The 27,168-nt window shown below is 45.8% G+C and overlaps 1 protein-coding gene across 3 annotated transcripts; it reads right to left on the bottom strand.

Annotated features, from left to right (window-relative positions):
- Window positions 1-354: 354 nt before the first annotated feature.
- On the bottom strand, window positions 355-26,696 carry TMEM233 (transmembrane protein 233). 3 transcript variants are annotated; one of them, XM_090291525.1, is made up of 3 exons: window positions 26,418-26,696; window positions 8,355-8,361; window positions 355-1,888 (listed from the first exon to the last, which is right to left on the bottom strand). In XM_090291525.1, exons 1-3 carry the CDS (start codon window positions 26,609-26,611, stop codon window positions 1,730-1,732), a joined length of 360 nt encoding a protein of 119 aa, XP_090147651.1. In that variant the 5' UTR covers window positions 26,612-26,696; the 3' UTR covers window positions 355-1,729. The 3 variants fall into 3 exon arrangements, with proteins under 3 accessions (XP_090147651.1, XP_090147650.1, XP_090147649.1); XM_090291524.1 differs by lacking the exon at window positions 8,355-8,361 and adding an exon at window positions 9,731-9,867 and having other exon boundaries at window positions 1,839-1,905; window positions 26,426-26,696; XM_090291523.1 differs by lacking the exons at window positions 355-1,888; window positions 8,355-8,361 and adding exons at window positions 3,654-3,712; window positions 9,731-9,867 and having other exon boundaries at window positions 26,426-26,696.
- Between the last annotated feature and the right edge of the window lie 472 nt (window positions 26,697-27,168).

Raw genomic sequence — 27,168 nt, 5'->3', positions numbered from 1 at the left:
CAAGAAAACAGTTTACACACTGTGGTAAACAGGCTTGCTTAAAACCATTTTTATTCTGCCTCTCAGCAACACTTTGCACTTGATTTGGGTAAAAGATCAGGGAGCCAAACACAAACAAAAGCCAAGATGTCAGAAACATAAATGAGGATCCAATATACTGGAATGGCACTCGGATCTCTGCATGCTGAGAATTCATGGCCCTGAGTCAGCATCCTCCTGGGACAAGTGCTGATTCATGGTGATCAACTGGGTGAAATGACAGGTGCACTCTGATGTCCGTCGGTGCTTATTTTTGGCAAGGGGCCAGGATTTTAACAATGCCTGAGATTCATAATAACCTAAGAACAATGTATTTGTATAGTACTGAGGACTTCCGTCCAGGGGCACTCACATCCATGATGGCAGTTAATTCTCATAACAACATTGAGGTAGGCAGGTTGGTGGTGTTCTCCCCATTTTCCAGGTGAAGAAATTTCACCGAGAGACTGAGAAACTTGCCTACCATCAATTTGCTAAGTTAGTGTTTTGACTCTCAACCTCAAGTTCACTCACTTAGAATAAACTGCATTTTCTCCTGCTTAGGAAAATTCATCATCACTGAGTTTTTAATATTAGTTATTGAACTTATTTTTACCATATATACATATCACCTGTTGTGTTAATCACTTGATAGTTTTTGAGTCCACTTCCTTTTCTTAAGTCAGTTTATTTGAACAGAAATGATACAGCAAATCCTAAGCAGAAACCATAAATGGAAGGTAATTAATAAATACAATGACTACAGAACAATGTATTAAATTCTATCTAGACAGAAGACTTTGAATCTGAAGGCTGCTCATTGTCTTTACTGAGATGGAAAAAGAACCAACGTAGCAGAAACTGGCTAAGGAACCGTGAGCACTAAACAGACTTTCTCCTTGCTGTAATCGGGGTCGAGAAAGAATAGAAAAGGGGAAATGTTCTTTGTGATTCAGTGTCATTCAATGTGTCTATAAACGACTTAAATATTATCTCGTGTTCCACTGGTGGTCTGCCTTGCAGTCTGTAGAACACTGGGTTAGCGTGTCTGGCGGGCAGAGTTAGCATGAGACCAGTACAATCACACCTGAAGGGCGTGTGTTGGGCAGAAAAGAAATACAATGGGTGGCATTTCCAGGTGGCGTCCAGGAAAAGCAAAGATCTGGCGTGAGACTTGCTTCAGAGAGAGAGAGGGTTTGAAAAAGCACATTCCATAAACATGGCCAGACCACTGAGTGCTTCTCAGTCTATTGGAGTGGCAAGTGAGGTTGGGGTCAAGCTGACCAATGGTGGGGGGGGGGGGGGGCTTTAGGAAAAGTGGGAGCCAGCAGGCCCCCGGGTTTGTGTCTGCGATGAGGGAGGAGCTACTGAAGCTTGAAGTGAAGCCGCACCATGTCAGAATAACAGGAAAAAACGCACAAATTCAGCTCTATTAGACAACTTTAAACATGCTGCAAGTGTTTGTACTTGCCATTACAAATGTTGTACCATCACCCGTTGCTCTTCTTAGAGCCTCCCTCTCTCCTCCCCAAAATCTGCTCCCCCCTGCCTTAAAAGTAATGAAATTTCCTGAGGCTCATCTCCAGCGAAGAGGAATGGACGCAATGGCTTTTGCTGAACTGAAACAGTGAGACTTGATTTTTTTTTTTTTTTTTTTTAAGAAAAAAAAAATCAAAGACTCTGGCTGACCTGGCTGTACCGCTTGGTTTTCCTACATGCTGGACTCTTTCCTTTTAAAGTTCATTTGCCAGGGACCTGCCTCTGGAGAGTCCTGGAGGAAAAGATCGCGCAGGCGGAAGTCAGGGATCCATTCCTCAGAAACTCCTCCGGGGGGCGTGTGGATGAGGTCCAGTCTCCGCGCGCGGGCCGCCTGCGGCTGCTCAGGTTCTGTGTGGGGCGAGCAGACAGTGTGAGAAGGAGAAGGGCAGCGGGACCAGCCTCCTCGCCCAGGGCTTCCCTTGCCCGTGGCGGTTACTCGGATTAAACAAGCGGACGAGCAGAATTGCTTCCTTTGGAGTCTAAGCCCTTTGGAGAAACAGATTATGTCTGGAAACGCATTTTATTTTACACGTGGCACATGCAAAAAATACTCCCTGATACAGATGCCGCAAAATGCGTCGTGAGCGTTTCTGAATTTCATCCTCCTTAAGGCTTAGAAGCACCGTTAGCATTCGGTTTGCCTCTTGCAGGCGTTTTTTCCTCTGCATTTAAATCCATAAATATGCACTTAAAAATTCATCTTGTGGGTGTATTTACATAAATGGGATCATGCTGTATCTGTGTGTCTCTGTGTAGAAGCTTTCATTTATCTAATAAACGTTAACGTGCCGGGTGCTGCTCAGGGTGCTGTGACGGCAGCACCACCAACGGTTACACGGTGAGAACCATGTGGCCGGCGCTGTGCGCCCCGCAGCTCAATCTTCTCAGCCCTGTGAGGCAGGTGCTGTTTTATCCCCATTCTATAGATGAGAGAACTGAGGCACAGATCGATTAAAAGGGCACACAGCTACTTAGAGGCAGAATCTGGATCTTAACCCCAATAGTCTAGCTTCAGAGTAGGCACCCTGAAGTGTTATGTTCTATTACTATGGGCAATGACAGAAATGAAAATGTTCCCAGAGTTTTCATTCCAGTGGGAGGAAATAGACCATAAAAATATGTACGATTATATGTAAATATATATGCTTACATATAGATTATATAGGATTGTGTATTACATAACTATGTAATGTATATAAATTTATATACTAATTTATAAATTTATAATCAATGCAAAATACATATGAAGTGGTATATTAAATATATAAATAAATTTATATATGCAGTTTCTGAGGGTGTGATATTAGGGAAAAAAGTAAAGTTGGATAAGGGGACAGAGGAAGGAGAGTGGGCTGTGGGTGCTATTTTAGCAAAGGTGGTCTGGGTTACCCTCTCTGCTATGGTAACATAGGAGCAAGCATCTGGAGCAGAGATGAGAACAGGTCATGTGGGTTTCAGGAGGAAGAAAATCCTAGGCAAAGGGACCGGCAAGTGCAAAGGTCCTGTGGCAGGAGCATATGTGTGTTGCTCAATGAAGGGAGGGGAGTTCAGTGTTGCCGAAGTGGGCAAATGAGAGGAGAGTGCTGGGAAAGAGGTCATGTGGGGCCTTATAAAGCCAAGTAAGGGAGGGATTTCCATGTTTGAATCATGGTGTGTGTTCCATCCTACAAGCAAACCACGGCGTATTTAACCGTTTTCCTACTCTTGGACACTTAGGTTGTTTCAAGCTTTCCACTACTCAAACACAGCTGCAACAAACACCCCTGCACATCCTTGGTTCTCGCCCTGGCTGCACAGTGGAATCATCTGGAGAGCTCTAACACCTACCCATGTCCAGCCCTATCCCTGGAGATTCTAAGTTAACTGGCCCAGGGTGGGCTCTGGGCAGTGGTGTTGTTTATGCTCCCTGAGCGATTCTAATGTGTAGCTAAGGGGAAAGAATCACTATTTCACATGCCTTTCTGTGCACCTGTATCTAAGGTGGTTACTAAGAAGTAGACTTGCTGGGTGGGAGAGCACATGGATTTTTAAAGTTTAATGGGTACATCCAAATTGAGGTCCCAAAGTCTGTCTCAACTGACTCCAACACCAACAATATCCAATTCTTCACACTCTTGCCAACCTTGATGTTATCCATCTTTTTAATTGTTTCGATCTGGCAGACAAAAGAAATACAGTATTTCATTGTTACTTTAGTTTGTGTTTCCCTGGTTACCAGTGAGGTTGAACATCTTTTTCACATTAACTCTGATTTCTTTGTGCATGTCCACCAGCTTATATTCTTTTCAAAGCACAAATCTTTCCTTTGTTGGTGATGACTTAAGAGTGACTTGTTTGTACCTCAGTTTATTGAAACCAACAAAGAAAGGCCCTTCTGACCTTCTGCAAATAGCTAAATGTTCCCCATTTTTCATCATGGAATCACAGAAATTCTCTGAAGACACATGTGTGCAAAATAGTTCACAGAAAGCACTACTCCCGCCAATAACAGGAAAAAAGATGAATTTGCTTTCGTGTTTTTGCAAAAAGACCTACTTCTTGTCTACCTTGATATATATGCTTACTTCCAATTCTAATGCAGTTATGAAAGGAATCATTCTAGTCTGTTTATGAGACAGAAGCTTAACCAGAACAGAATGGGTTAATGTCTGCTAATTCTGCCATTGAAAGAGTGCTGGGACCCTTAACCTTGCTTAGAAGTCAAGTTCTTCCTTAATGGAAACCTTGGCACAAAGGAGGCTCTTATTTCTAAGAATGACAAGCATTTTAAAGACACAGTAGGGGCGTGCCTGATTCTTTAGACACCTACGAGGCCAACAGAGATGTGAGTTCAGTGGAGTTGCGTCATAGGGGGTTAACTCACGGCAAATCAACTATTCACGTTGCGCCAAAAGGAAAAAAGCAACTGTTTAACTGGAGCTGGAGATTCTGGCCACCCCCTGGCTCAGTGCCCATGAGCAGGGACGGGTGTTGACTCCGGCTCCTTTCCTGTGAGCTCAGAGTGTGGTGGCAGTGATACCTCTTCCATCACTGAGGGAGACATTAATGCAGTGATCAAGATACAGCGTGTGCAGCCCTCAGAGGGTGCCCTCCTGCGGGTGCTTCCAAGATTGGTTCTGATTTTGACTTTACTCAAAGCTCACCTTGTGCCCCGACATTATAACCTAACCCCTGAGTTAGATGAAGCTACACCAAATGTCATTGGTCATTTCTGGGGTAGATACTTGTCTCCCTCACACTGAGCTTTGTCGTGGTCAGTGGTTTTGCTGCTAAGGAAGCTCTGCTCCGTTACGCTGAGTGTCAGATACGTGACCGTGAGCCTGCCCACGAGGAGAGAAGGAAGAGGAAACTCTGGAGGGGTGTAAACTTTCTGGGGAGGGTAAGAAGCATCTACCAGGCACCTCAGGAATGTAAAAATGTCCTGTTTTGTGGCTTATGTCCATACAGACAGGAATGTTCTCCATCAAGCGCAAATCCCAAGAACAGTGGTCCTGCAACTTTAGAATACTTAGAACTATTCTGGGGAGTGGTGTGCTTATGATAATGTATATTTCAGGGCCACTCAGGGTCTTGCTTGGGGCCCAGGAATCTGCATTTTCCGGCACCTCAGCCAGTTCTGTCACTGGCGGGCGGCTCTGAGGCTTTGAGAAACACGGCTGGAGTAGCCTAACCATGTTGAGTCCTCGAGGCACCAGCTGGAAGTCAAACCTGAAGGCGTGTTGGTTGTGGCTGGGGACGTGAACGAGGAGGACTGGTTTCTGCAGTATTCCTGTGTCTCACCTCCATCTCATTTCTCACTTTCCCATGCAACCCCAGAGCAGGGCGTTTTCTGACTTTGACAGATTGCAAGTTTCCCTGACTGCATTTGGAAAACTGAACATGAAGGCCTGATTTCTAAGAATGACAAACAGACACTTTTAATGCACTGGCTGTCTTCTGTCAGCACAGCGTCCTGTCAAAAACTGTTGCGCATTGTAGTTCAGCGATTCCCAGCTCTTACAGATCTGATGTCACAAAACTGTCTTCTCTTTGCTCCCCAAACACCATGTGGCTTACAGAGATATCCTGTAAAATTAGCATGAATGGGGCCCTTTCATGAGCTGGGTAAAGACTGTCCTGACCTGCATCTATTCCAAGAAAATAAACTACCTGGGACTTTTTTTCACTTGGGGGAGAAGAGATCGGGTACAATTTTCTTGATAAGGATAAAAAAATGATTTTTAAAAGGCAGGGACTTTGAGACTGGTTACAGTTTTGTTGATGTGGATAAGGAATTTTTTTTAAAGTCAGGACTTCACAATTTTAAAAAAAGGCAATAGCTTACCTCAGACAGTTTTTTAAATGAAACTCAGAGAACTCACATACTCAAGGCCTTTTGTCTTATCTCTGGGCTTGGTCAGCTATAGAGTCAGATTTTCCCGGCCCCTCCGTGGAAGTCCCTGCTGCCTTTTCAGATTGCTACGGAAGAGCCTCCCTGTGGGTACATGTCCAGGCAGTAACTTGACTCCCTTCCTTGGCTTGGAGTTAGACATAACACATTAGGGTGATGAGTTTGCTGATGTAATGAAAACCAACCACTCTGTTAATGGCTGGCAAGTTAGTGGTTCTTCCTTTTGCATTTGGGAGGGAGGGAGTGTGCCTGGGTTTGGCAAAGACCATTGTTCTGCTGACTGCCTGTATCTGAATTCCTGGGTGGGAGCAGGGGGCTCGAAGATGCAGATCCTTGGGCCTCACCGCTGGCATAGCCAGTCGGAACCCATGGAAGTGGGGCTTGGGTGCCAAGGTCTCCAAAACCTCCCCAGGTAACTCTTTGGCAGCGCAAACTTTGGGAACATCTGCCTTGTAATCCCATCTTGCCATTCAGTGTCTCCTGTGGCTCGGAAACTTTATTTCAAAGGGGGACTGAGAAATTGGCCTTGCTGTTGGTCTAAATGGAAGATAGAATTGATTCCATTGTCTGGTCTCTCTGTCTCTGTCTCTGTCTATCTCTCTCTCACACACACACACGCTTACGGCAAAGCCTTTAAATCTGAGTTTCTCTGTGGATTCTAATTCAGGAAGACGTTTTTGTGTTCTTTGATGACATGAAGGGAAAGGAATCGATCCAAAAGGAACCTGACCGTACAGATAGGGAAGCAATTCTGTCCTGACTCTATAGATAGGGAAACTGGAGCACGGAGAGTTTAATCACTTGCCAGGGTGGCCTGTGCAGCAGAGCTAGGATGTCAGTCCTGGTAAGACTGGGGCTGTGGTCCATGCTCTCCCCACTGTGAAGTGCGTTGGGGGTTGGGGGGGTGAGGGGACTCACGCTGACATTTTATAGCTACTAACAAAATATCAGTCACAAGCACTCACACATCAGTGCTTTGTCCCCAGATAGAAATATTTATATTAAGAATGGAGAAAGTCCCCATATATGAAGACTACCAGATCCTTTGTAAAACTTCTCGGATGGTGTCTAATGGGCAAAATGATCCTTGAAAGCGAAATTGTCCACCAGAGACGGCGAAGTAGATTATCTGCCAGCTGCTGATGGGGGTTTTGTATACCATTGCTTTGTGTCTGCCCCTCCCCGTGTATTTAAGCAACGCTGACCGGTCGTCAGCATCTAAAAGTCAGGAGAAATGTCTTTTGAAAAATGGGCCCCATGGAGTCTGCATTCTCAGCTATTTGTTACAATTAGCCAGAGCAGAGCTGCGGCTGCTCCCTTCAAATTGTGCCAATTCACCAGAGTACCCCCCAGTCCTGACAGCCCCCCAGCCAGGCTGCTCGCTCTGTAGCTCCCTGCCTAACTCCAGGAGTCTTGGTTTTGTTACCCTTGGCTGCGACTCATCACGTGCTGTTCTGGCGGTTGAAACCTCACTGCATCACCTCCAAATAAATCCATTCCGGAGGCAGCCACAGGGTTAGTGCCATCTTCTGGCCTTTGCCCCCGAGTGTACCGGAAGCCACATGTGGGGTTAGGACTGTGTGGTATTGTGGTTAGGAATACAGTTTCCAGAACCAGGTATCCCAGGTTTACTCACTGCCTTTACCGCTACCTAGCTGTGAGACGTCAGGCAAATCTTTGATTTCTTCACTTCTCTGAGCCTCAAATTCTTCACCTGTGAAACAGGGGTAATAACACCTTACAGGGCTGCTGTGGGGAGCCAGGGAGCAGTAACTCACGTAAGGGCTTGGAGCAGCGCCCGGTACATGATGAGTTCTATCTCATTGTCAGCGGCTGTTATTAGAACCCCCTTGGCGCGAACACTGATCTGGGCAGGAGGCATTTGCAGAAGCCCCTAGGAGTTAGGCCAAGACCCAGCCTGTTCCCGCTGGGACACCATCCTTTGTGTCTGGTTCATGAGTTCAAAGCATTGAGCTCTATGCAGAGGCATCTTACAGTCTCGGGTCCTCTCCCAGTCATGATGATAATAGTAATAGTAACAGGATTAATAAACGGTTTGCATTATTTTGTGCACCAGCTAAAGCACAGACGCCGAGCTATACACATTTGGTGGGTCATCTCCTTCGCCTTCGCAATAAGCTCTATTAAATGCGTGCCACTATAATTCCCGTTACGCAGAGGGAGAAGCTGAGGTTGCGGGACACGAAGCAGATGGTTGAAGGTCTCACAGGAAGTGGTGGAAAGGGAACGCGCACCCAGGAAGTCTGGTGCCAATCCCGCACTACTAACCCCCATTCTGCAGCCCCAGGCTCTCACACACAATGCATTATGCCTTCCTTAAAGAACAAAGTTGGGTGTGTTTACATCTATTCTCCAACTGTCTTCTCCTTCACAGGCCAGCAACAACTTGCCATCTTGCAGGCAAGAAGCCTTGAGATTCCTTTGATGTTTTAGTATCCTTTTGTCCCCTCCTTAGCCAAAGCCCTCTGTTCTTTCCTTTGTGACACTTCCTGTTTTGACACCTTCTCCTCCATCCATTTGCCCCTGATTGCTCCTATATCTGGCTTGTCCCATAGGAATTTGACCTACCATGACATCCACTCTCTCTTGGTCACCAGGGTTGGGTTGGTGGATCTGGCGGACTAAAGGGTGTCCCCTTCCTCTGTCACTCACCCATTGACCACATCCTGAACTCAAGCCAAACAGGCTGACCTTCTCAGCTTGTGGGAAACGGTATGGGAATAACTGTGCTGCTCTGGCAGAAAAGCTAAAGGATTTCTCAGAGTTCTTATCTGCCTTTCCAGTTGTACAGGGAGACAGAGACGGATCTGGGCCTCTCGTTTCTGAGGCTTGGTTGTATATCACATGACCTTACCCTCTGGTCACACCTCTCATGGAAAATGTCATTGATTCTAGCAGATAGCCCCCATCTCAGCTGGTCAGACAAATCAGAATAAATTTGTCCAAATCCAGAGAGAAACATTAACAGTAGCCATCTCCTTATGAGGTGAGAGCTCATTGGCAATACCAAAAACGCATGGGGACCGTTCTGCCCTTTAAGAACTGTTAGGCTAGCTGAGGGCAAACCCGTGTAGGAAATCACTTAGCGATCAGGTGGTGAGGCAAAACAGGTAATAGTCCCAAATACCCTGTTTACTCTTCCACAGTTCCCACTTTCTTACAGTCAAGTGGGACTGTGATTTGTTTTTGTTTTAGCCAGTAAACTCTCGGCCTAAGTGACATTTGGCACTCCAGGGCTGAGCAAGTGAAAACCCATGTGTGATCCTCAGGTCTTCTCTCCCCTGTCTTAGCCTGAAGAGGCCTCATATTCTAGATCGGAGGTTGAAAAACTAGGGTCCACAGGTCAACGACCTGTTTTTGTAAATAAAGTTTTATTGAACACAGCCATACCCATTCACATATTGTAAATGGCTGCTTTTGTGTTAAAATGGCAGAGTTAAGTACTTCCAACTGAGATGGTGATAGAGACCATGTGGCCTTCAAGGCCTAAAATATTTACTCTTTGGCCCTTTATAGGAAAAGTTGGTTGACCCCTTTTCTAAATAGATGGAGCTTCAGATAGCATGGGACCCTGGATGACTGTGTGGAGGAGAGACCCTTCACTGACCTCCATGGCCCATGTAATCATAGTGAAGCAAAAATGAAAACACTTGTTTGGGATTGTCTGTTACCAGAGAACGACCTAACCTATCCCAACAGATTCCAGTGGGCATTCAAGAAAAGGCATTTTGGATTGGGAGGGATTCAAAAAAGCCTACTTACTGCCTTATGAAGTGAACTGCACAAGAAATACCGATGATGAGAAGGCCAATAATGATGGAGGCGATGGCCACCCACTTGGCATTTCTCCCAAGCCGCCTGGATCCATCAATGTCTCCATTGTTGTAGCTGTTCAGAGACTGGGGGACACAAGGGAAGAGTAAATAATGACAGACAATCCACAGTGGAAGACATGTGCTTCTCAGGCTGATTGGAGCAGGCAACACCTCCTCCAGGAAGCCTTCCCTGAATTTCCAGGCTGTATTAACTTCCCCTTATGTATTTCCTGATTACTTCCATCTTCATATTTACCATAGCATGTAAAAATGATTGATTTCACCTCTCTCATTACAGTGTAAGTGCTAGGTAGGCAGAGACCATGATCTTGTTCAGCATAGTATACCAGTGCCCAGAGCCATATTTGTCATGGACAAGATGCTTGATAAATATTTGTATAATGGAAGGATAAACAGGGATACTGTCTCATCCGCTAGAACAGGGGTTTGCAAACCATGACCCATGGGTCACATTCAGCCTGCTGTGTTTTAAATAAAGTTCTATTAGCACACAGCCACACCCATTTATGCAAGGCCTAAAAATATTGATTTGGTCCATGATGGAAAAAGTTCTCCTACTCCGGCACTAGAAGGTAGATCCATGAGGTCAGGGACTGTGGCTGAACTGTTCACCTCTGTGCTCAAGCCAAGCTGTCATTCACCTGGTACCTACTCATATGGCTTTCCTGGAGGTTAAAATACTGAAATGTTCTGTACTGCCTGGTAAGTAGCTCCAACCCCTGCCAGTGTCCCAGCCGTCCTGGCCCGGCCTCTGAATTCCCCCAGACCGCTCCATGATCCGGCAACTTAAGGGTTACCACTGGGCCCACAGAGCATCCTCTCTGATTCTGTGCCCCAGCCAAACTTGTCAATATTTTAAATATTGCCCTTGTTGCTAATCCTTTTTACAGTATCTGGTACTGTACATTGTAGGAGCTCAAGAAATATTGGCTGAATGAATATGTATGTTTCCCTACAGAATGTGAATTTTGTTAAGGGCATCTTGGGGCCCCCCTGGAATGGAGCCCAGTGCCAGGCAAAGGGGGGGGGGTACTCAGAGCAAGCTTACTGCGGAGCTGAAGGCCAGATGCCACTCTTCTCTCTTATAATAACTCCCACTGCTGAGAATCCCCCCAAAGCTGGGCTGCAGCCCAAAGACTGGGCGGAGGGACTCAAATCTGTGCTCTGCCTTATCGATTTCAGGGGAACCTGAGTCTTCACCGTGAAATCACAGTGCTTGAGTAATAACCACTCCTCTTCCGAGACTGTTAAGTGGGGGTTAGGCATATGCAGTCAATTACAAGCCAGAGAAACACCAAGTATGCTACAGAGCTTTCTGCTTCCAGAACCTTCCATTAATTCTTGGATCCAGGCCACATTAGTCAGTAACAGGCCAGGGGACTCGGCAGCAGAGAGAACCTGCTTTCAGCCCTCTTGTGGGCGTGGGTGAGCCAGACCCTGCAGGGACGTGAGAGACTTGCCAGCCTGGCTAGTTCCCGTTAACGAGCGCTGAACTCGGGGCTTCTCAACCCTGGGTGCTCGGTACAAACACCTGGCCGTTGTTGTTGTTGTAATTATTATTATTATTATTATACAGTAGCTGGACCCTATCCTGGAAAGATTCTGATTTACCTGATGTGCAGACCAGACATCAGGGTTTTTCTTGTTTGTTTTGTTGTGTTATTTAATTTGTGGTGAAATACACCTACGATAAAATGGACCACTTCAGCTCTTTCTGAGTGTACAATGCAGTGGCATTAAGGACATTCACACTGATGTGCAACCGTCGCCATCATCCGTTATCTCCAACTAAAACTCTGTTCCCTTTAAACTCCGATTCCCCAGTCTGCCCTCCCCCGGCCCCTGGCGATCACCATTCTACTTGCTGTCTCTGTGCAACTGACTACTCTAGGCTCCTCTCGTAAGTGGGATCATACAACACTTGTCTTTTGCGTCTGGCTTATTTCATTTATTTTATTTTATTTTTTTTCTCTATCAAATATCTATAATATCTATCAAATATCTATTGCTATATTTTGCAAAAGATTACACATCCAATGAATTCACTAATGATGCAGTTTACATCCTCCCATAATGACAGATAAAAACATACATTCTCAAAGCACAAAGCTTATATTCACAAATAACTTTTTGCTTAAAGACAAAATTTCAATTATTAATCACAACGGGAATTTAGTTATTTAATGCAATAACTAATCTAATGTCACCAATTGGCTTATTTCATTTAGCATGATGTCCTCAAGGTTCATCCATGGTGTAGTGAGTGTCAGAATTTCTGTCCTTTTTAAGGGCTGAATGATACTTCATTGTGTGCATATACCACATGTGTTTATCCACTCATGCATCGATGGACACCTGGGTTGCCACAGTATGTATGTATGTATGTAAGCATGTATGTATATGTATTTAAAGCTTTTCAGGATTGAAAACTTTGGCAACAATCCTTAATGTCCTGCAAGGTCACATTGCTCCCCACCTTAAAATTTAGCCCGAGGAAGCATCTAACAGAACATGGGCTCTGAGCTCAGAGAGATCTGAGTTCAAACCCTGTGTCTTATTGGCTGTGAGAATTAGAGCAAGTTATTAAGCTTTCTAAGCCTCAGTGTTCTCACCTGTAAATTGGGGACGGCAGTAATAGCACCTTCTTCACGTCGGGGGAGCCAATGAATTAACGCGTGCAGAGTGGTCGGCACTGGCCCAGCACATAGCGTCTGCTCGATAAATGTTAGCTTTTATTGTGAGGAACTACCTGTGTTGTCCTTCCTCAAAAACTTGAGATTCTTGGGGTACAATAGAATCATCTGGGCTGCTTATCAGAATCACAGGTGATCAGACTGCAGCTTGTGGAACAAAATCTTTGGGGACCCGAGTTTGAGTCCCCTTTGTTTTAGAGGCTTCACAATCAAAGTTGGCGCATAGAACCTTAGAACCCCAAATTCTGGGCTCATAATCCAGTTTAAAATTATGTAGATTCAGACCCTCCTAAACTATTCATTACTCTGTTGTGCTCCCTTGGAAAACCCAGTTTTGAGGTCAGTCATGGAAACGCACTTGTGGTGCCCTGACTAGAGGAAAAATAGTGAACCCCCCTTCGCCCTCAAGTGCTGTCAGCTCCTGGCTGTTTGGATGAAAAACCGGTTTCACGTTCTCCGCAGCAGTGACTACAAAAGTGGGAAGAACAGCCAGCCTGTGCCATATCTGTATGGGTGCTCTGCCCATGAGCACAGGGGTGGTCCCTGGGACACCAGAGCTGCTTGCTGTGGGTCAGCTGCTGGCACCTGACCGAGGGGGGTTTGGGTGCAATGCAAATCGTGGGCGAATCCTGCCCAGCCTTCATCACCTGATGCCAGTCTGGCATCTTACATGTGACCCTCCTCTCTGCAAGCCGCCATCTCTCTGGGGCTCATAAGGGAGACCTTGAGTCATTCCAGGAACGGGATCATGTTTGGCTTGAAAAAGCCTCCTTCAGTATCAGCTGTGGACTGTTCTCTTGCCATGAGTCTTCCTATGAATTTGTTTTCTCTTCTGGTTCTTGGAGAAGGGGCTGCCCATGGGTATGGCTATTCGTGGCATCTACAGTTTCAAGAAGGAGATACCCAGAGTAACCCCATAAGTTTTCATCACTTGCACATAAATGCTAATAGGAGCATTATTTATAATAGCCAAAAAAAAAAAAAAAAAAAAAAGAAGAAGAATCAACCTAAATGTCCATCAACAAATGAATGAAAAAGCAAAATGTCGTCTCTCTGTATAATGGAATATTACTCAGCCTTAAAAAGGAATGAAGTGCTGATACATGCTACAACATGGGTGCACCTTGAAAACATCATGCTAAGTGAAAGAAGCGAAACATGGAAGTCCACATACTATGTGATTCCATTTATATGAAATGTCGAGAACAGGTAAACTCATAGATACAGACAGTAGATTAGTGGTTGCTGGGGGGATAGGGGGATGGGGAGTGACTGCTAATGGGTATGAGATTTCTTTTGGGGTGATGAAAATTTATTGAAATTAAATAGTGATGATGATAATACAATAATGTGAATATACTAAAAAGTACTAAGTTGTACACCGCTCTGGTTTTTTGTTTCCAAGAAGCAAGACCCAGAGACAGAGCTTTTTCACCTTAAGGGCCCCAGTGGACCATTGGTGGATCCCAGAGAAGTTGGGGGGGCTTTGAAGCAGCCTGGGTTACCCCAGTGCCCACTGGGAGCAGCAGCAAGGTCCTGCAGGTGTTAACAGTTAGCAGACTAGACTTCTGTGTGAGCACCAGGGAAACACCTCCTGGAAACATACAAAGGAATTTAATTCTGTGAGGAGTTGACTTAGCAGGGAGGGGACGAGAACAAGTGAAACCCAGGCTATTGTTCATCACTCTCAGCCCCAGGTACAGTCACAGGTCGTGAATGCCTAGGGAAACTGGGACCCAGACGGATATATAGATCCTGCTTCTTCAGTGACCACATTTGCTTTGAGTGATCGTTCTGGTTTGGAATGAGGGTTGAAGTAAAAAGCCAAGAATTTGTGCCCGAGGTGGTAGCAGGTTAGCTTGAGACCAGGGCAAAGGTAACGGTCTATTAGGAGCACTTGTGTGACCCCAGTGGCGCCTTCTCTGAAGGGACTGAGCACACGCAAGTGATCTTTCTTTGGGTTCGCTTAAAGTTTTCCTCCCTTCTCTGAATTCCCCCTTCCAGCTTTGCTCTTTGAACTTGAGAGCTAGCTTTGTACATGGCGGCAGGAGCCAGGGACGGCCATCAGTGGAAGAAAAGGCTGGGGACTTGGGCTTTCTCTGCCTTTGGCCAAGCAAGCAAATGTCTACTCGCCACACTCCCTGCCTCCTCCACGTTCCTTCTCATTGCAAATGGGCCTGGGGCTTTGCCACAGTCCAACACAGATGTGGAAGAGATCTCTTGGGGGGCCCCGGGGATGTCTGAAGTGATGGCGACATCTTCTCCAGGGTCTGTCATTTCTTCCTGTTGGTAGATACTCACCAAGGGGATAGTGTGGCTCCAGGGGAAATATGATGAGCCACATGTCCTTCAAGAGCCTGGAGAACTTATCTCAGGAGCATCAGGTGCCCTCTTTGAGGTTGAGACAGGACAAAACAGTGGGCTTAACTATGGAAAACAATATGGAGGTTTCTCAAAAAATTAAAAGAAGAACTACCATGTGATCCAGCAATTCTGCTTCTGGGCATATGTCCAAAGGACATGAAAACAGATCTTGAAGAGACAGATGTATCTTCATGTTTATTATTCACAATAGCCAAGATATGGATGCAACAGAGGATGACTGGATAAAGAAGATGTGGTAGACACACAAACCCATGATGGAATAGTATTCATACATGAAAAAGAGGGAAATCCTGCCATATGCAGCAACATGGATGGACTTTGACAGCGTTATGCCGAGGAAGATAAGTCAGACAGAAAAAGACAGATTTTGTATGATATCACTTATATGTGAATTCTAAAAAGCTGAACTTGTAAGAACAGAAGAGAATGTTGGTTACCAGGCGCTGGGGAACAGAAAAATTGGGGAGATGCTGTTTAAGGATACAAACTTCAAATGGTAGTTAAATAAGTCCTGGAGAACTAATGCACAGCACAGTGATTATAATCAACAGTACCGTATTATAAACCTCAAACTTCTAAACATCAAAGATCTAACAGGCTAGATCTTAATTACTCCCACCACAAAAAAGAAATAATTATGTGACATGATAGAGGTGTTAGCTAATGCAACAGTGGCAGTCACATGGCAATGTATATGTCTCAAGTCAACATGTTGTACACCTTAAAAATGTACATAAAATTACATGTCAATTATATTTCAATTAAAAAAGAAAACAGTGGGCTTATATTAGAGGAGGTGGGTTTCTGCTTAGGTAAAAACCCAGTAAAAGTGGAACCAAAATAATACAGCTTCGGACATTTTCCAAGCATTTACTTTGTGGCAGGAACTGTACTAAGCTGCAGTGTCCCTGCCCTTAAAGATTTTCAGGACTAGAACAGAACATCATAATAAAACTGCGTTTGTTTGAACTACGAAGCTGCCCCTTCCAGCTTGATAAGAACATGATTTAGAGCAAGAATCACCCTTCGAGATGGAGAAGAATTCACTTATGTATTAACCTCCTCCTTCTTCTTTCTGAAGCTATTTCTTCTTTTTATCACCTTTGGGAAAACCTTATTTCTGGCTAGAAATGAGGTCTAATCTTTTTTCATACAGACCTTGCATGCTTCCTACATTTATTTCTGGTATTTTTAAATTTTCCTTTGCCATTGTCACTATGCCAATATTTTGATCTATTGAGTATCAATACTGAAACCCTAATTTTAGAACATGTTGCCTTTTCTTCAAAGCATCTCTTCTCTCTTTCAAAGTTGTCTTCATCTTTATCATGCCTTTATCTGTAGTACATGTGTATTTTTGGCCACCAGAAGTCAGAGAGCTTTTCTCTTTCTGTGTGTGTGTGTGTGTGTGTGTGTGTGTGTCCCTCTCTGCCTCTCTGTTTCTGCCTCTGCTTCTCTCCCTTTCACACAAAGACACACATACACACACACACACACACACACACACCTGTGTAGGCTTACATCAATGCTTGAACATAGGCTGAGTAACTTTTGTCTAGGTGTAAGGAATCTAGATAGATCAATATTGTCTTACTTCACGAACTCCTAGATAGCAGGCTTGCTCAAAATAGCTTGATGGATGTAGGCACTTAGTAAATATTTAGTAATAACCACTGAGCTTTCAGGTGACTTTGGGGTTTCTTGTTTAGATTTTGCTTGCTTCTAAGTTTCTGTGCCTAAAGGTCAGCGCTGGGAATTCACAGACTGGACTTGCTGATCACTAGATGCATTTCCTCATCGTCACCATTCATTCACTCCTGCTTGTCTGTCTCCTTGGGATTCTGTGCTGTTTCTCCCCACATGTATCTTCAAGGACAAAGCAAGAAGTGTCTTTTCACCTGTCTATCATTAAGGCCAAAAAGCCAGAGAGGAATTCTTCCAGACTTGATTGAGAGTATTATAGGAGGCTTCTTATATCGATGGGGCAGGTCTATTAAAAGAGAAAGCTTTCAGAACATCCGAGCTGTGTTCCTATCAAAAGGCAAGGCCCAGTGGTCTGATTATAATGCTCCAAGACAGACCATAAATTCCATGATGTTGTCCCCTAGCGTCACCTTTTCACCCTCATTTTCTCATGGATCAGCGGGAGAACAGCTTTATGGCATAGCTTGCTGGGGTTTTGCAAGGAACAAGTGAAACTGTGAAAATGCTTTGGGAAGTCAAGACATATCGGCATATGTAATAATAATAATAATAATCGCAACCCACACTACCAAAATTGTCCCAAAGAACAAATGAAGTTACCGGAAGAGGGAGTTAAATACAGACGATCTCCTTCACTTCAGCGGATAGAAGAGGTGATGTAAAGGGTAAAGAAAACAGAAAAACAAATTCCTGGACCTCACCTATAGATAAAAGGGAATGAGGGAAGAAGAACAGCAAAATCTGGCTAGAGAGACCCTTGAAAAACACTTAGGTTGGAAGAAAAGGGGAGAGATGGGCCTACAAGGCAAGCATGTTAGGGTGGGACGCCCTGCAATGTCCCCATATCAACAGCGACTCAGCTCACTAAAGGTGAGAACCGATGAATCATTAAAAACAGTATTCCCCAAAGTGTGCCCTTCGGCATATTTGTCTTAGGGTCAGAGGACCCTGGGCAGCAGGCTTAATAAATGCCCCTTGCTTTCCTGATCCATTGAAGAGCCACAAGCATGGGGGTGGGGGGTGGGGGGGTGGGGGATAGCCAGAGGCTTCAACAGACCCCAAAGGAAAGCAAACAGCTCACTTTTACCCAGCACCTGACTTCTCCGTTTCATCCCCGTGTTCTCCGCCCCTTATTTTGGGAAAACTTGTCAACATCAGGCAGAAGCAGTTGTTTGAGAAGCCTGGATTTGGGAAGCCTGGCTTTCTTCTTAAACTCGCAGAACTGGAGATTTTCAGATTTGTCCGGGCGCACACTCAGAAGGCCTCACGCTTCTTCTGGGCGAGAGGCTCTGAACTGGAGAGTGTCTGCCCGGCACTAACCAGCTGAGAACAGAACCATTTCCAACTGCGGCCCCGTTGGTCTGCCAGGTGAGGGCGTTGGTGAGCTCCAGACCAGCCAGGAATATTGCCCTCGGGAACTAAGCCTTGGTCAGCCTCTCAGTGACCCTGGCATGGGCCTGGGTCTGTTGGATATGTTCTGAAAAAGTGTTAGCAGAAATGCAGAGCATAGATGGGAAGGAGGCGGCTCCTCAGAGATAAAACTAAGAGCAAACGTAGGCCTCTGTAGCCGTTCATTCTTTCACCCATCAAGTCTTTGTTACGATACGGACTGTGGGCCGGGCATTGTGCTCAGCACTGAAGCTAACAATGGAAGGAAGGAAAAGAGCTCCAGGAGGAACCTGCATACCGTGGGGTACAATGCAGGGTACGGGAAAGCGGACAATCAAGGAAGGCTTTATGGAGGTAGTGATTTTCCAGTTGAGCTTTGAAAGGGGAGTAAAATCTGCGATCTTAAGAGATCCAAACACTGGCCTGTGTGATTCAGTGGATGCAAACCAGAAGGTCGCTGGTTCAATTCCCAGTCAGGGCACGTGCCTGGGTTGCAGGCCAGGTCCCCAGTTGGGGGTGCGTGTGAGACAACTACACATCACTGTTTCTCTCCCTTTCTTTCTCCCTCCCTTCCCCTCTCTCTATAAATAAATAAAATCTAAAAGAAAAGAAAGAAAAGACCCTCAAATGGTTACAGTTTGAGGACCACTGCTCTATGGTGTGAGTCATCCTGCCTGGGCTGCCCTTCATGATTTTTTGAAGGCATCATTAAAATTCACACATTTTAAGCCAGAAGCAGTTTGCTTATTAATTAATTATAAAGTCCACCTCAACCATGGCCTGTTTTGCCCACTCATTTAATAACTGCTGTTTTGTTATCTGGGCAGCATTTAATGACTTTAGGAGGGAGGTTTCTGGCTGGACTTCTTTTTTATTTCTTTCTTTCCCTTTTTATTATGGAAATTTTCAAACATATAAAAATAGGGTAATATAATAAATCCCCACATTTTCATAACCAGCTTCAACAACCATCCATTAGTGGCCTATCTTGTTTTATCCATATCTCTCATATTATGTTGAGACAAAACCATTATATCATTTTATCGGTAAATGAAGATAACATTTAAATGTATTTTATTTTATAGGAACATAGAGATTAACATCTTGAAATAGATGTAGACTGTACCTCCAACGATTAGGACTGAAAGTCTCCAACAACAGTTTAAATTCTAGATTCCCAAATACCAAATGTCGGTGGCCACCCTCTGCCACATAGTGGGGAAACATTTTAAAGTAGTCACCATGGCAAATGCTGCTTGGGCAATATGCATATCTGTAAAAATCTACGAGTATCTAGAACAGGTACCAACAATGACACACTTCAGGTAAGGTCTTTATCATCTGGGAACATCTTATTGCTCCCCGGAGCTTCAGGTACGAGAACTCATAAGAGATAAGTCATAGGGAGCCATAATATCAATAGCCCATTTCTTAGCTGACAATCATGTGGAAGGCGCTAGAGAGAGAGGGCTGAGAGAAGGCACATGGAGAGACAATAGTTAGAGCTCCCATTAGTGAATGGTCAGCCGCCTGAACCAAAACCTGTTATTTCCAAGTTCTGCCCTGTCCACTGCAAAAAAAAATCTCCCCTCGAAACCTAACTGAAGTCCACATGAAACATAGCTCTGATGGATGAGCAGCCGGGTCAGGTGGAAGAATACCTAGTTTGGTTTGTCTTTCATCCTATGGGTATTTATTTTCTTACTGACCACAGACCTTGTCTTGTCTTCTAGAGTAGGTGTGGCTCGGCTCGGGGCAGGGCTATGGCTCACTGCGCCAGCCCATGACCATGTAATGAATTTTGACAATGGCTTTAGACCAACTATCCATTATCAGATTCATTTTCTGTGGGTTTATGAGACCCATTACCTTGTTTTGAGGAGGATTTCTCTTTATCTCTTTTCTGGGTTGGATTCCTTTTCCTGGGTCCTATGTCTTTGTCTTTCTTGATTTACTCCCTCATTTAGGGGGAGCACATCCTCCCATAGCTTTCTGAGAAAAAGTGTATGGCAGGTAATTTTTTGTTTCAATGGGTTTAGAATCAAAGTTGGTAATAATTTTTTAAAGGATTTTTAAGTCATTTTTTCATTGCTGTTTAGTTTTCAGCATAAGTGATGAGAATTCCAAAGCTATCATGAATCCATACATGGCATGTTTCTTCTGGAAAGTTTGTAGGACTGGAAAGAAATTTTCTCCTAAATATCTGAAATTTCACCATGATGTGCTTTGATGTACACTTCATTTCATTCATTTAGTTGGGTATTGTGGAGCCTTTTAAATCTGGAAACACATATGTTCAAGTTCTGAAATTTTTTCCTAAATTATTTATTTGATAATTTCCTCTCTTAAAATTTATTTTTTAACTTTATGATTAGATGTTGGATTTCATGGAATTATTCTTGAATTTTCTTATATTTTCTTGACTGTTTCCATATTTGGGGGGAATATTTCTTTCCTCTGGGTTTTTTTTTTTTTAATTGTGGTAAAATATACATAACAATGTACCTTTTTAACCATTTTTACCAGTAGAGTTCAGTGGCATTGAGGACATTCACACTGTTGTGCAACCATCACCACCATCGTATCAGGGGAAGATGTCCCGTCTTCCCAGACTGAGACTGTACCCATTAAACACTAGCTCCCCACTTCCTCTCTCGCCAGCCCCTGACAACCACCATTCTATCTCTGTCTCTATGAATTTGACTCCTCTAGGTACCTCATAAAGTAATCATACAATGTTTTTCCTTTTGTCAACTGGCTTATTTCACTGAGCAGAATGTCTTCAAGGTTCATCCATATTGTAGCAGGTGTCAGAATCTCCTTTCTTTTAAAGACTGACTAATATTCCATTATATGTATATACCACATTTTATCCATCGATTCATCTGTCAATGGTCATTTGAGTTGTTTTTATATTTCCCATTTTTTAATTTTTGTATTACTTCCTTGAGGGTCGCTCGACTTTAACTTGTAATCCTCCCTCTGCATCTTTAAAATCTACCTTCATATTTTTAATTCCCAAGAGCTCTGTTTTGATTCTCTGATTGTTTTACTTTCTACGACCTATTCTTATTTTGTGGGCCCAACACAGTTTCTTATTTCTCTAAGATGTTAATCATCTATTCTTGATGTTTTCTTCTACTTCTCACATTATTCATTTCCTTACACTTCATTTCTTTTGTAAATCACAGGCCTCTGAATTTAGAAGAATTTCTCTGATATCTGCTAATCTTTGGCCACCTCTTCATATCTGAAAGTGAGACACTGAAAAACTTCTTGAGGACGAATGGGGCCTGTCAATGAGTGGGCACCCTGGGGTGACCGCGTGGGGCTCTCATCACGTCTGTGGAGAACTAAATGCATGTATCTGTAGGTTCTTTGGTTTTTGGATGATCACATCCTTGGAGAGGAATTCTCCAGCTTTCCTGCCTGGTTGCCAGGGTAAGGGTGTCAAGTAGGGGCTTCTTTGTTCAATAGGCAGACGTTCCCTTAATCCTGGTTTCAGTATGGCGCCTTAATGTGACTCTCTGCTGTGCCCAGGGTCTAGAGTCCTTCTGTTTAACCTCACCAGATTGCGAATCTCCCATCTTCTCTCAGGGTTGTTGAGGAAGTAGGTGCCCACTGCCTGGGTGGTAGATGACCTCTGGTAGTTTAATGACTTCACAGACTTTCAAAGACTCCTCCTCTCTTCAGTCCTACCTCTTATTCCTACCTTCACAGGTGATATCTTCAGTTGGTACTTCCAACTTCTGAGCCTTCCTAGAGTTTGCAGGGCAAATTGACTTCCTTTTTGTTGGCTCCTGCTGCAGGATTTATGTGTCAGTGTCATTAACTCCGTAACGTTAGTCAAGGCTCAGCTCGCCATTTCCCATCTCCTACATTTTTTTCCACCTTTCTCACCCTTTTTCTTGTTCTCCTGTCATTTTAGGTGGTTTCAGAAGGGAGTGGAGAAAAACAGGTGTGTTCAGTCTCCACGCTTAACCCAAACTCTTGTTTATTTGTATGTGTTTCAGTTTAGCATTAATATTTACCTTTCGGTGGCAGCAGAGTTACTATTCCAGTAACGTGGTTACTGGTCACTGCTTTTATTCTTATCAAATTTGTTAGTCTCAATAAAAACAAAAACTGCTATTGGAAAAGACAATGCCTTGTATCCTTAAAATATCCCTCTCCCATCATCTTCATCACCATCATCAATACTTACAGTACCTGAGTAGGTACAAGCACAGCACTCACTTTACAGGGTTGAAAAACTAAGCCTCAGGAAGACCGAGGCAGTTGCACGAAATGACAAACATAGCAAATAGCAGGAAAGCACTTAAACTTCAATAGCTGGTCTCTAGACAGGTTCTGTAGGCATGAGGAAGAAGTTCTGATGAAAGAAGTCTCATAAGTCGCCCAATCAAAAGTCATTGGCTATTTTGTGTCCATGCCTAGGTTGACCGCATTGGTTTAGCCGTGCAAATGATTGCATCAAATGATGTCATCAAGAATGGAGACTCAATATGGACTCAATTCCAGGCTCTTGAGTCAGGTAGCAAATTCAAGCTATAAAGCCAAAGGATGGTGAACTCAAGCTAAATTTCCCAACATTGCAACTTGCCTGGAACCTTCCTTCTTCCAGATCCAGAGAGCGGAGACCTTGCTGATCTTATTTACCCCCTGACAGAGGGAAAGGGAGTACACCAATGTCTGGGATAGAGCTTGGCACATAATAGGTGCTCAGTAAACATGAGGTTCCTTTCTGTGGGATAAACAGAGACAACCAGGGGTGCAGCCAGGTAACCTGGGCACACGACAGAGGAGGCCTGAAAACCGGCCCGGGCTCCCCTTTCCCAGCTGTGTGCCCTGGTACACACTGTATTCGCATGGAGGATGGGGTGCCATTTTCAAATTCACACACACGTGCAGCAGCGGACCAGCCTGGGAGGAAATTCTGGGCATATGTGTCCCTGAAATTGATTACAGGTTAAGTGCGCTTTCCACAGATAGACTTTCAGTGCATGGGGAAGGGAACACTTTCACGATCCCCTGGTTGGCAATGCTCGGCCCACCAAGGTCCCTGTGCAACGAGCCGTGCTGGGCATCACATGCTCTGCCTCACAGCCCCCAGGACTGCAGCAGTGGGAGGGTCACCCTCGGCTGGAAGAATGCTCAAATATACATTTTTCAAAGTAGTCTTATTATTCCCCAGCACCTACTCCAACTTTGTCATTTTATAGAAGGCTTTTCAGGCTTGGTTTAATAAATGAAGATAAAGATTGTTTTGAGATTGTTGGCTCTTTTTACAGTTCCGGGAACTAGTTATTTTGATCCTTGTCAATATTTTCCATATGCCTATGTTTCTATCAGTTTGCATTATCTTACAGTATTTCTTGATACAGGGGTGCTATTGATGTTTGGGGTAGTACAGTTCTTCATTGGGGGGGTAGTCTACAGCGTTGTGAGATATTAGTACTCTTGGTCCTTTACAAAAATGCCAGGAGTGCCCCAAATCCGCTATATACCACAGGTGCTCCCCAGATTTCCAAATGCCTCCATGGGCAATGGTGTGCCTGAAGCGATCACACATTACAGATAGGTGAGATTTGACAAGAGCCAGGAGCTAACAACACAAGACACCCCAAGGAAAGCACACACCTGGCAGGGTTGCTCAGCCCCTTCCTCCTGCACAGCCCCCTCTTCCTTTGGGTTCTTTAGATTTGGGGTCTCTATGAGGAAACTTGTCAAGCCCAGATCTGCGCTATTTCAGTGGGGAAACACTTCCAGTACCTTAGAAGGAGTGCAATGGGGAGGATGTAGGAAGCTCTTTTTAGAATTTGGTTTCACTTACTTGATGTTCTGTTTATTTACATATGTGACATCACTCTAAGTCTGTCCATCTGACAGTTACTGCACTTACCTAGCACAGTGCAGGGGGCGGGCATTATTTAGATTCATCCTTGCAACAGGTTTGCTCAACTTAAAAAAAAAAAAAAATCACATTCCCACTTTCTAGATGAAGAAACCAAGGCTTGAAAAGGTATACTTGCTCAGGGCCTGTGTTCTGGCAAAAGAATGATCTCTTGCTCTAAAACTATTTTTAAAAGGCTTGGAGGAGGGAATGGGCATGAGTGGCTCACAAAAAGGTTTCTATTCACAGCATATACAGATCTTGTCCCCCAGGACACACCAAGTGGCATCAGTATTCAACCTGTCACCACCAGCTGGAGTGTTAGCTCATTTCAGATTGGTAGTGGGAGGGAGCCTTTGCAGGCAGGTTTCTGCGCGCGCAGTGTGTGTGTGTGTGTGTGTGCGCGCATGTTTTGTTTTTGTTTTTTACCCTGGGAAGGGAGTAAATTGGCTGCTGATTCATTAATAAACCAGGATTTGTGTGTCACCAACACCAGCCAGAGAGGCTGCTGCTGTCTGGAGAACTGGGCTGCTGATCCTCCCCAGCTTTGCTGAAAAAAAAAAAACAAAACAAAAACAAACAAACAACCAAACCCCAAACCCAAGTCGGGACATCCTGGGAGAGGAAGGAAGAGGAAACTGGCTGGGTTTCTAAGGAACCTGAGAAGGCGGCTCCGGGGCTCTGGCGCGGGGGCAAAGCAGACATCATGATCCATGGACACCATTCATTCACACATACACTCGCTTCGTATTTACTGAGCTCCTGCCACCTGCCAGAATCTATTCTAGGTGAGGAAACAGCAACAACAGGACAAATACCCCTGCCCCCACGGAGCGTCTGTTCTAACGACGGAGACACAGACAGTTAGCATCTTAATAAGAAAAATAATGTATCAGAGGAGAGACGTGCTTTGGGCAAAAAGCAGCAGGGACAGGCGCAGAGAACTTGTGGGGAATTTTGATTTTAAACAGTGATCAAAGAAATCCCCAGGGAGTGACATTTGATCTAATAACACCTTGCTGAGCACGGTTTCAGGCTGTTTTTACAATTATTTTCTCAATGCAACAATCGCTCAAAAACGGCTGTGATTACTCCCATTTTACAGACAAAGAGGCTGAGGTTAAGAGATGCAGTGACTTCTGGAGATCTTAACAGCTAGCACGCGGTGGGACTGAGGTTTGAACCCTGGCTGCAAGTACGTCCAGCGGCTGCGCGCTTGGAGGCTGCCGCAGCTAGCCTACACACGGGGCTTGGGGAAAGGCACGTTAGCGGCTACACATCAGGCCTCTGTAGGTATCCATGAAGCTAATGCGGTGCCACCCACTGCAAGTGTGGGCGGGCTTGAATGGGGTGGGGTGGGGGTGGGGGGTGGTAAGCTCTCCATTTTCCCTGCGCTGAATCCGGAGTCTCCTGGTCTGTGGCTGGGGAGATCCGTCACTCAGCTGCAGAGGAGGTGGGCCGCTGGGGGAGGGAGCTTACTGCTAGGGTTGTCCCGGGACAGTCCCGGTCGGAACCTCACCCGGCCGCCACCCCGTGGCCAGCTGCTCCAGTCAATAAGGCGAGGACCTCGTGGGTGATCCTCACCTTACCGTTGGGGTTCGCCCGGGAGTTCCTACCAAGGCTGAGGAGGGCCACGGAGGCGAGCCCAGCTCCAGAAGGGCGGACTCGAAGCACCCGCTATAGGTCCTCGGGAGAGGCGCGCAGCTCGGGAGGCTAGCGCGCAAAGGGCGCACGGAGCTGCAGGGAGCGTGGAGTCCCCAGTACATTCCCCAAAGTGCCCGGGTCACAGAACAGAGCGGTGGATGGGCGGGGACAGGGCCCGTGTGCAGCAAATGAGTGAGAACTATGATGTGCTGGGGTAGAAGCCAGCGCGCACTTGGAAGAAGACATGGAGAGCGAGCGGACGCGCTAAAAAGATGGGCCGGAGGGTTGCCCAAGAGAGCCATGGAGAGAGCGCTGGAGACGGAAGAAGCAAGAAGAAACTGTTGACCCAGAGAGGGCGTGCCAAAGCGTGGGGCCTGGGGTCAAGGAGAGTGTGGGGAGTGGTTAGGGGGCCCCCCCGATAGTGGCCGAGCGGAGCCCGGTGCGCAGCCAAGAGAGAAAGGACTCAGTGCTAGAAGAGCCAGCCACCAGCACGCTGGAGAGCGGGAGCGCCGGGGCGGCGAGAGGCGCTCAGGGGACGCGGCGTGCAGTTGCCTGCCCAGGTGTCGCGCTTTCAGGTTCTAGAGAAGCGGGTTGAGGAGAGCCCGATGAGAGCCCCGAACTGTCGGAGGAGGCAGGGAGAGAGGCCGCAAAGTCAGCGACAGAACTTCCCGGGGTTGGAGAGAGAGTGCACCCTGGGCGCCCGAAGGGAGAGGCTTGGGCAGGGCTGAGCACCACGAGGAGTGCAGAGGAGGTGCAGCTGATTGAGGGGTGAGTCCTGGGAGCCGGAGGAAGGTGAGGAGGAGGTGCGGAGGACAAGAAATCCGGGGCGCGCGGGGCGCTGAGGAAGGGAACCGTGGAGGGCGGCGCCGCCCCTGACCCTCCTTCCCGCTGCTCCTGGTCCTAACCCACTCACCATGATGGAGAAGACGAAAGCCACGATGTTGATGGGGTACGCGGGGCAAAAGCACGAGACAATGGTGAGCCACAGGTAGTTCTTGGGCTTGGGCACGTCCTCCTCCGTCTTGTCATCTTCAGTGTTGGCCTCGGGACTGCTGTCCAAAGCCGTCTTGAAGTCCGAGTTTGGGGCGTACTGAGACATGGGCGAGGCCGGCGGCGCCGAGAAGGCGAGGAGCGCACGGTCCGCGCGGTCTGGATCTCTGGCCGCCGGCTCCTGGCGAGCCTCTGAAAAGCCAGAGGAGCGAGACCTGTGGGAGACGTGACCTCACCCTTCCTGCGTCCTCCATTGGCACTCGCCGGGGCTCAGGGAGCTGAGCCAAGAGCCTCAACACAAGAGGGAGGGAGGGAGCAAGGAAGTGAGGGGAGGTGGCGGGGAGGAAAGGGAGCCTGCCAGCCTGAGAAACAGGGGAAAGGCACTCTTAGATGACACGCCCAGAGACCTTCTGACTGACGCCCACTCCCTCAGAGTTTCAGGGTAGCAGGAAACAAAGCCCCTTTCCGCTGCAAACTGGCCAGACACCTGGGACCTGAGGACCAGGCCATTTTTTTCCCAAGCAGCTGAATTTGAATAAATTTAGATAGGGCAAGTGACGGCACAACGCTATCCAGTTGGCCACAGAGCTACTGCTTCCTCTTGACTAAAACAATGTATTGTCTGGTTCCTGAGACATATAAGTTGCTTCCCCTCCCCCAATCCCT

Source organism: Furipterus horrens, unplaced genomic scaffold, assembly GCF_987537825.1.
Source record: "Furipterus horrens unplaced genomic scaffold, mFurHor1.1.pri manual_scaffold_11, whole genome shotgun sequence".
NCBI lineage: Eukaryota > Metazoa > Chordata > Mammalia > Chiroptera > Furipteridae > Furipterus > Furipterus horrens.
The sequence above is the reverse complement of the archived record's forward strand: the minus strand, read 5'-3'. Positions and strand labels throughout refer to the sequence as shown.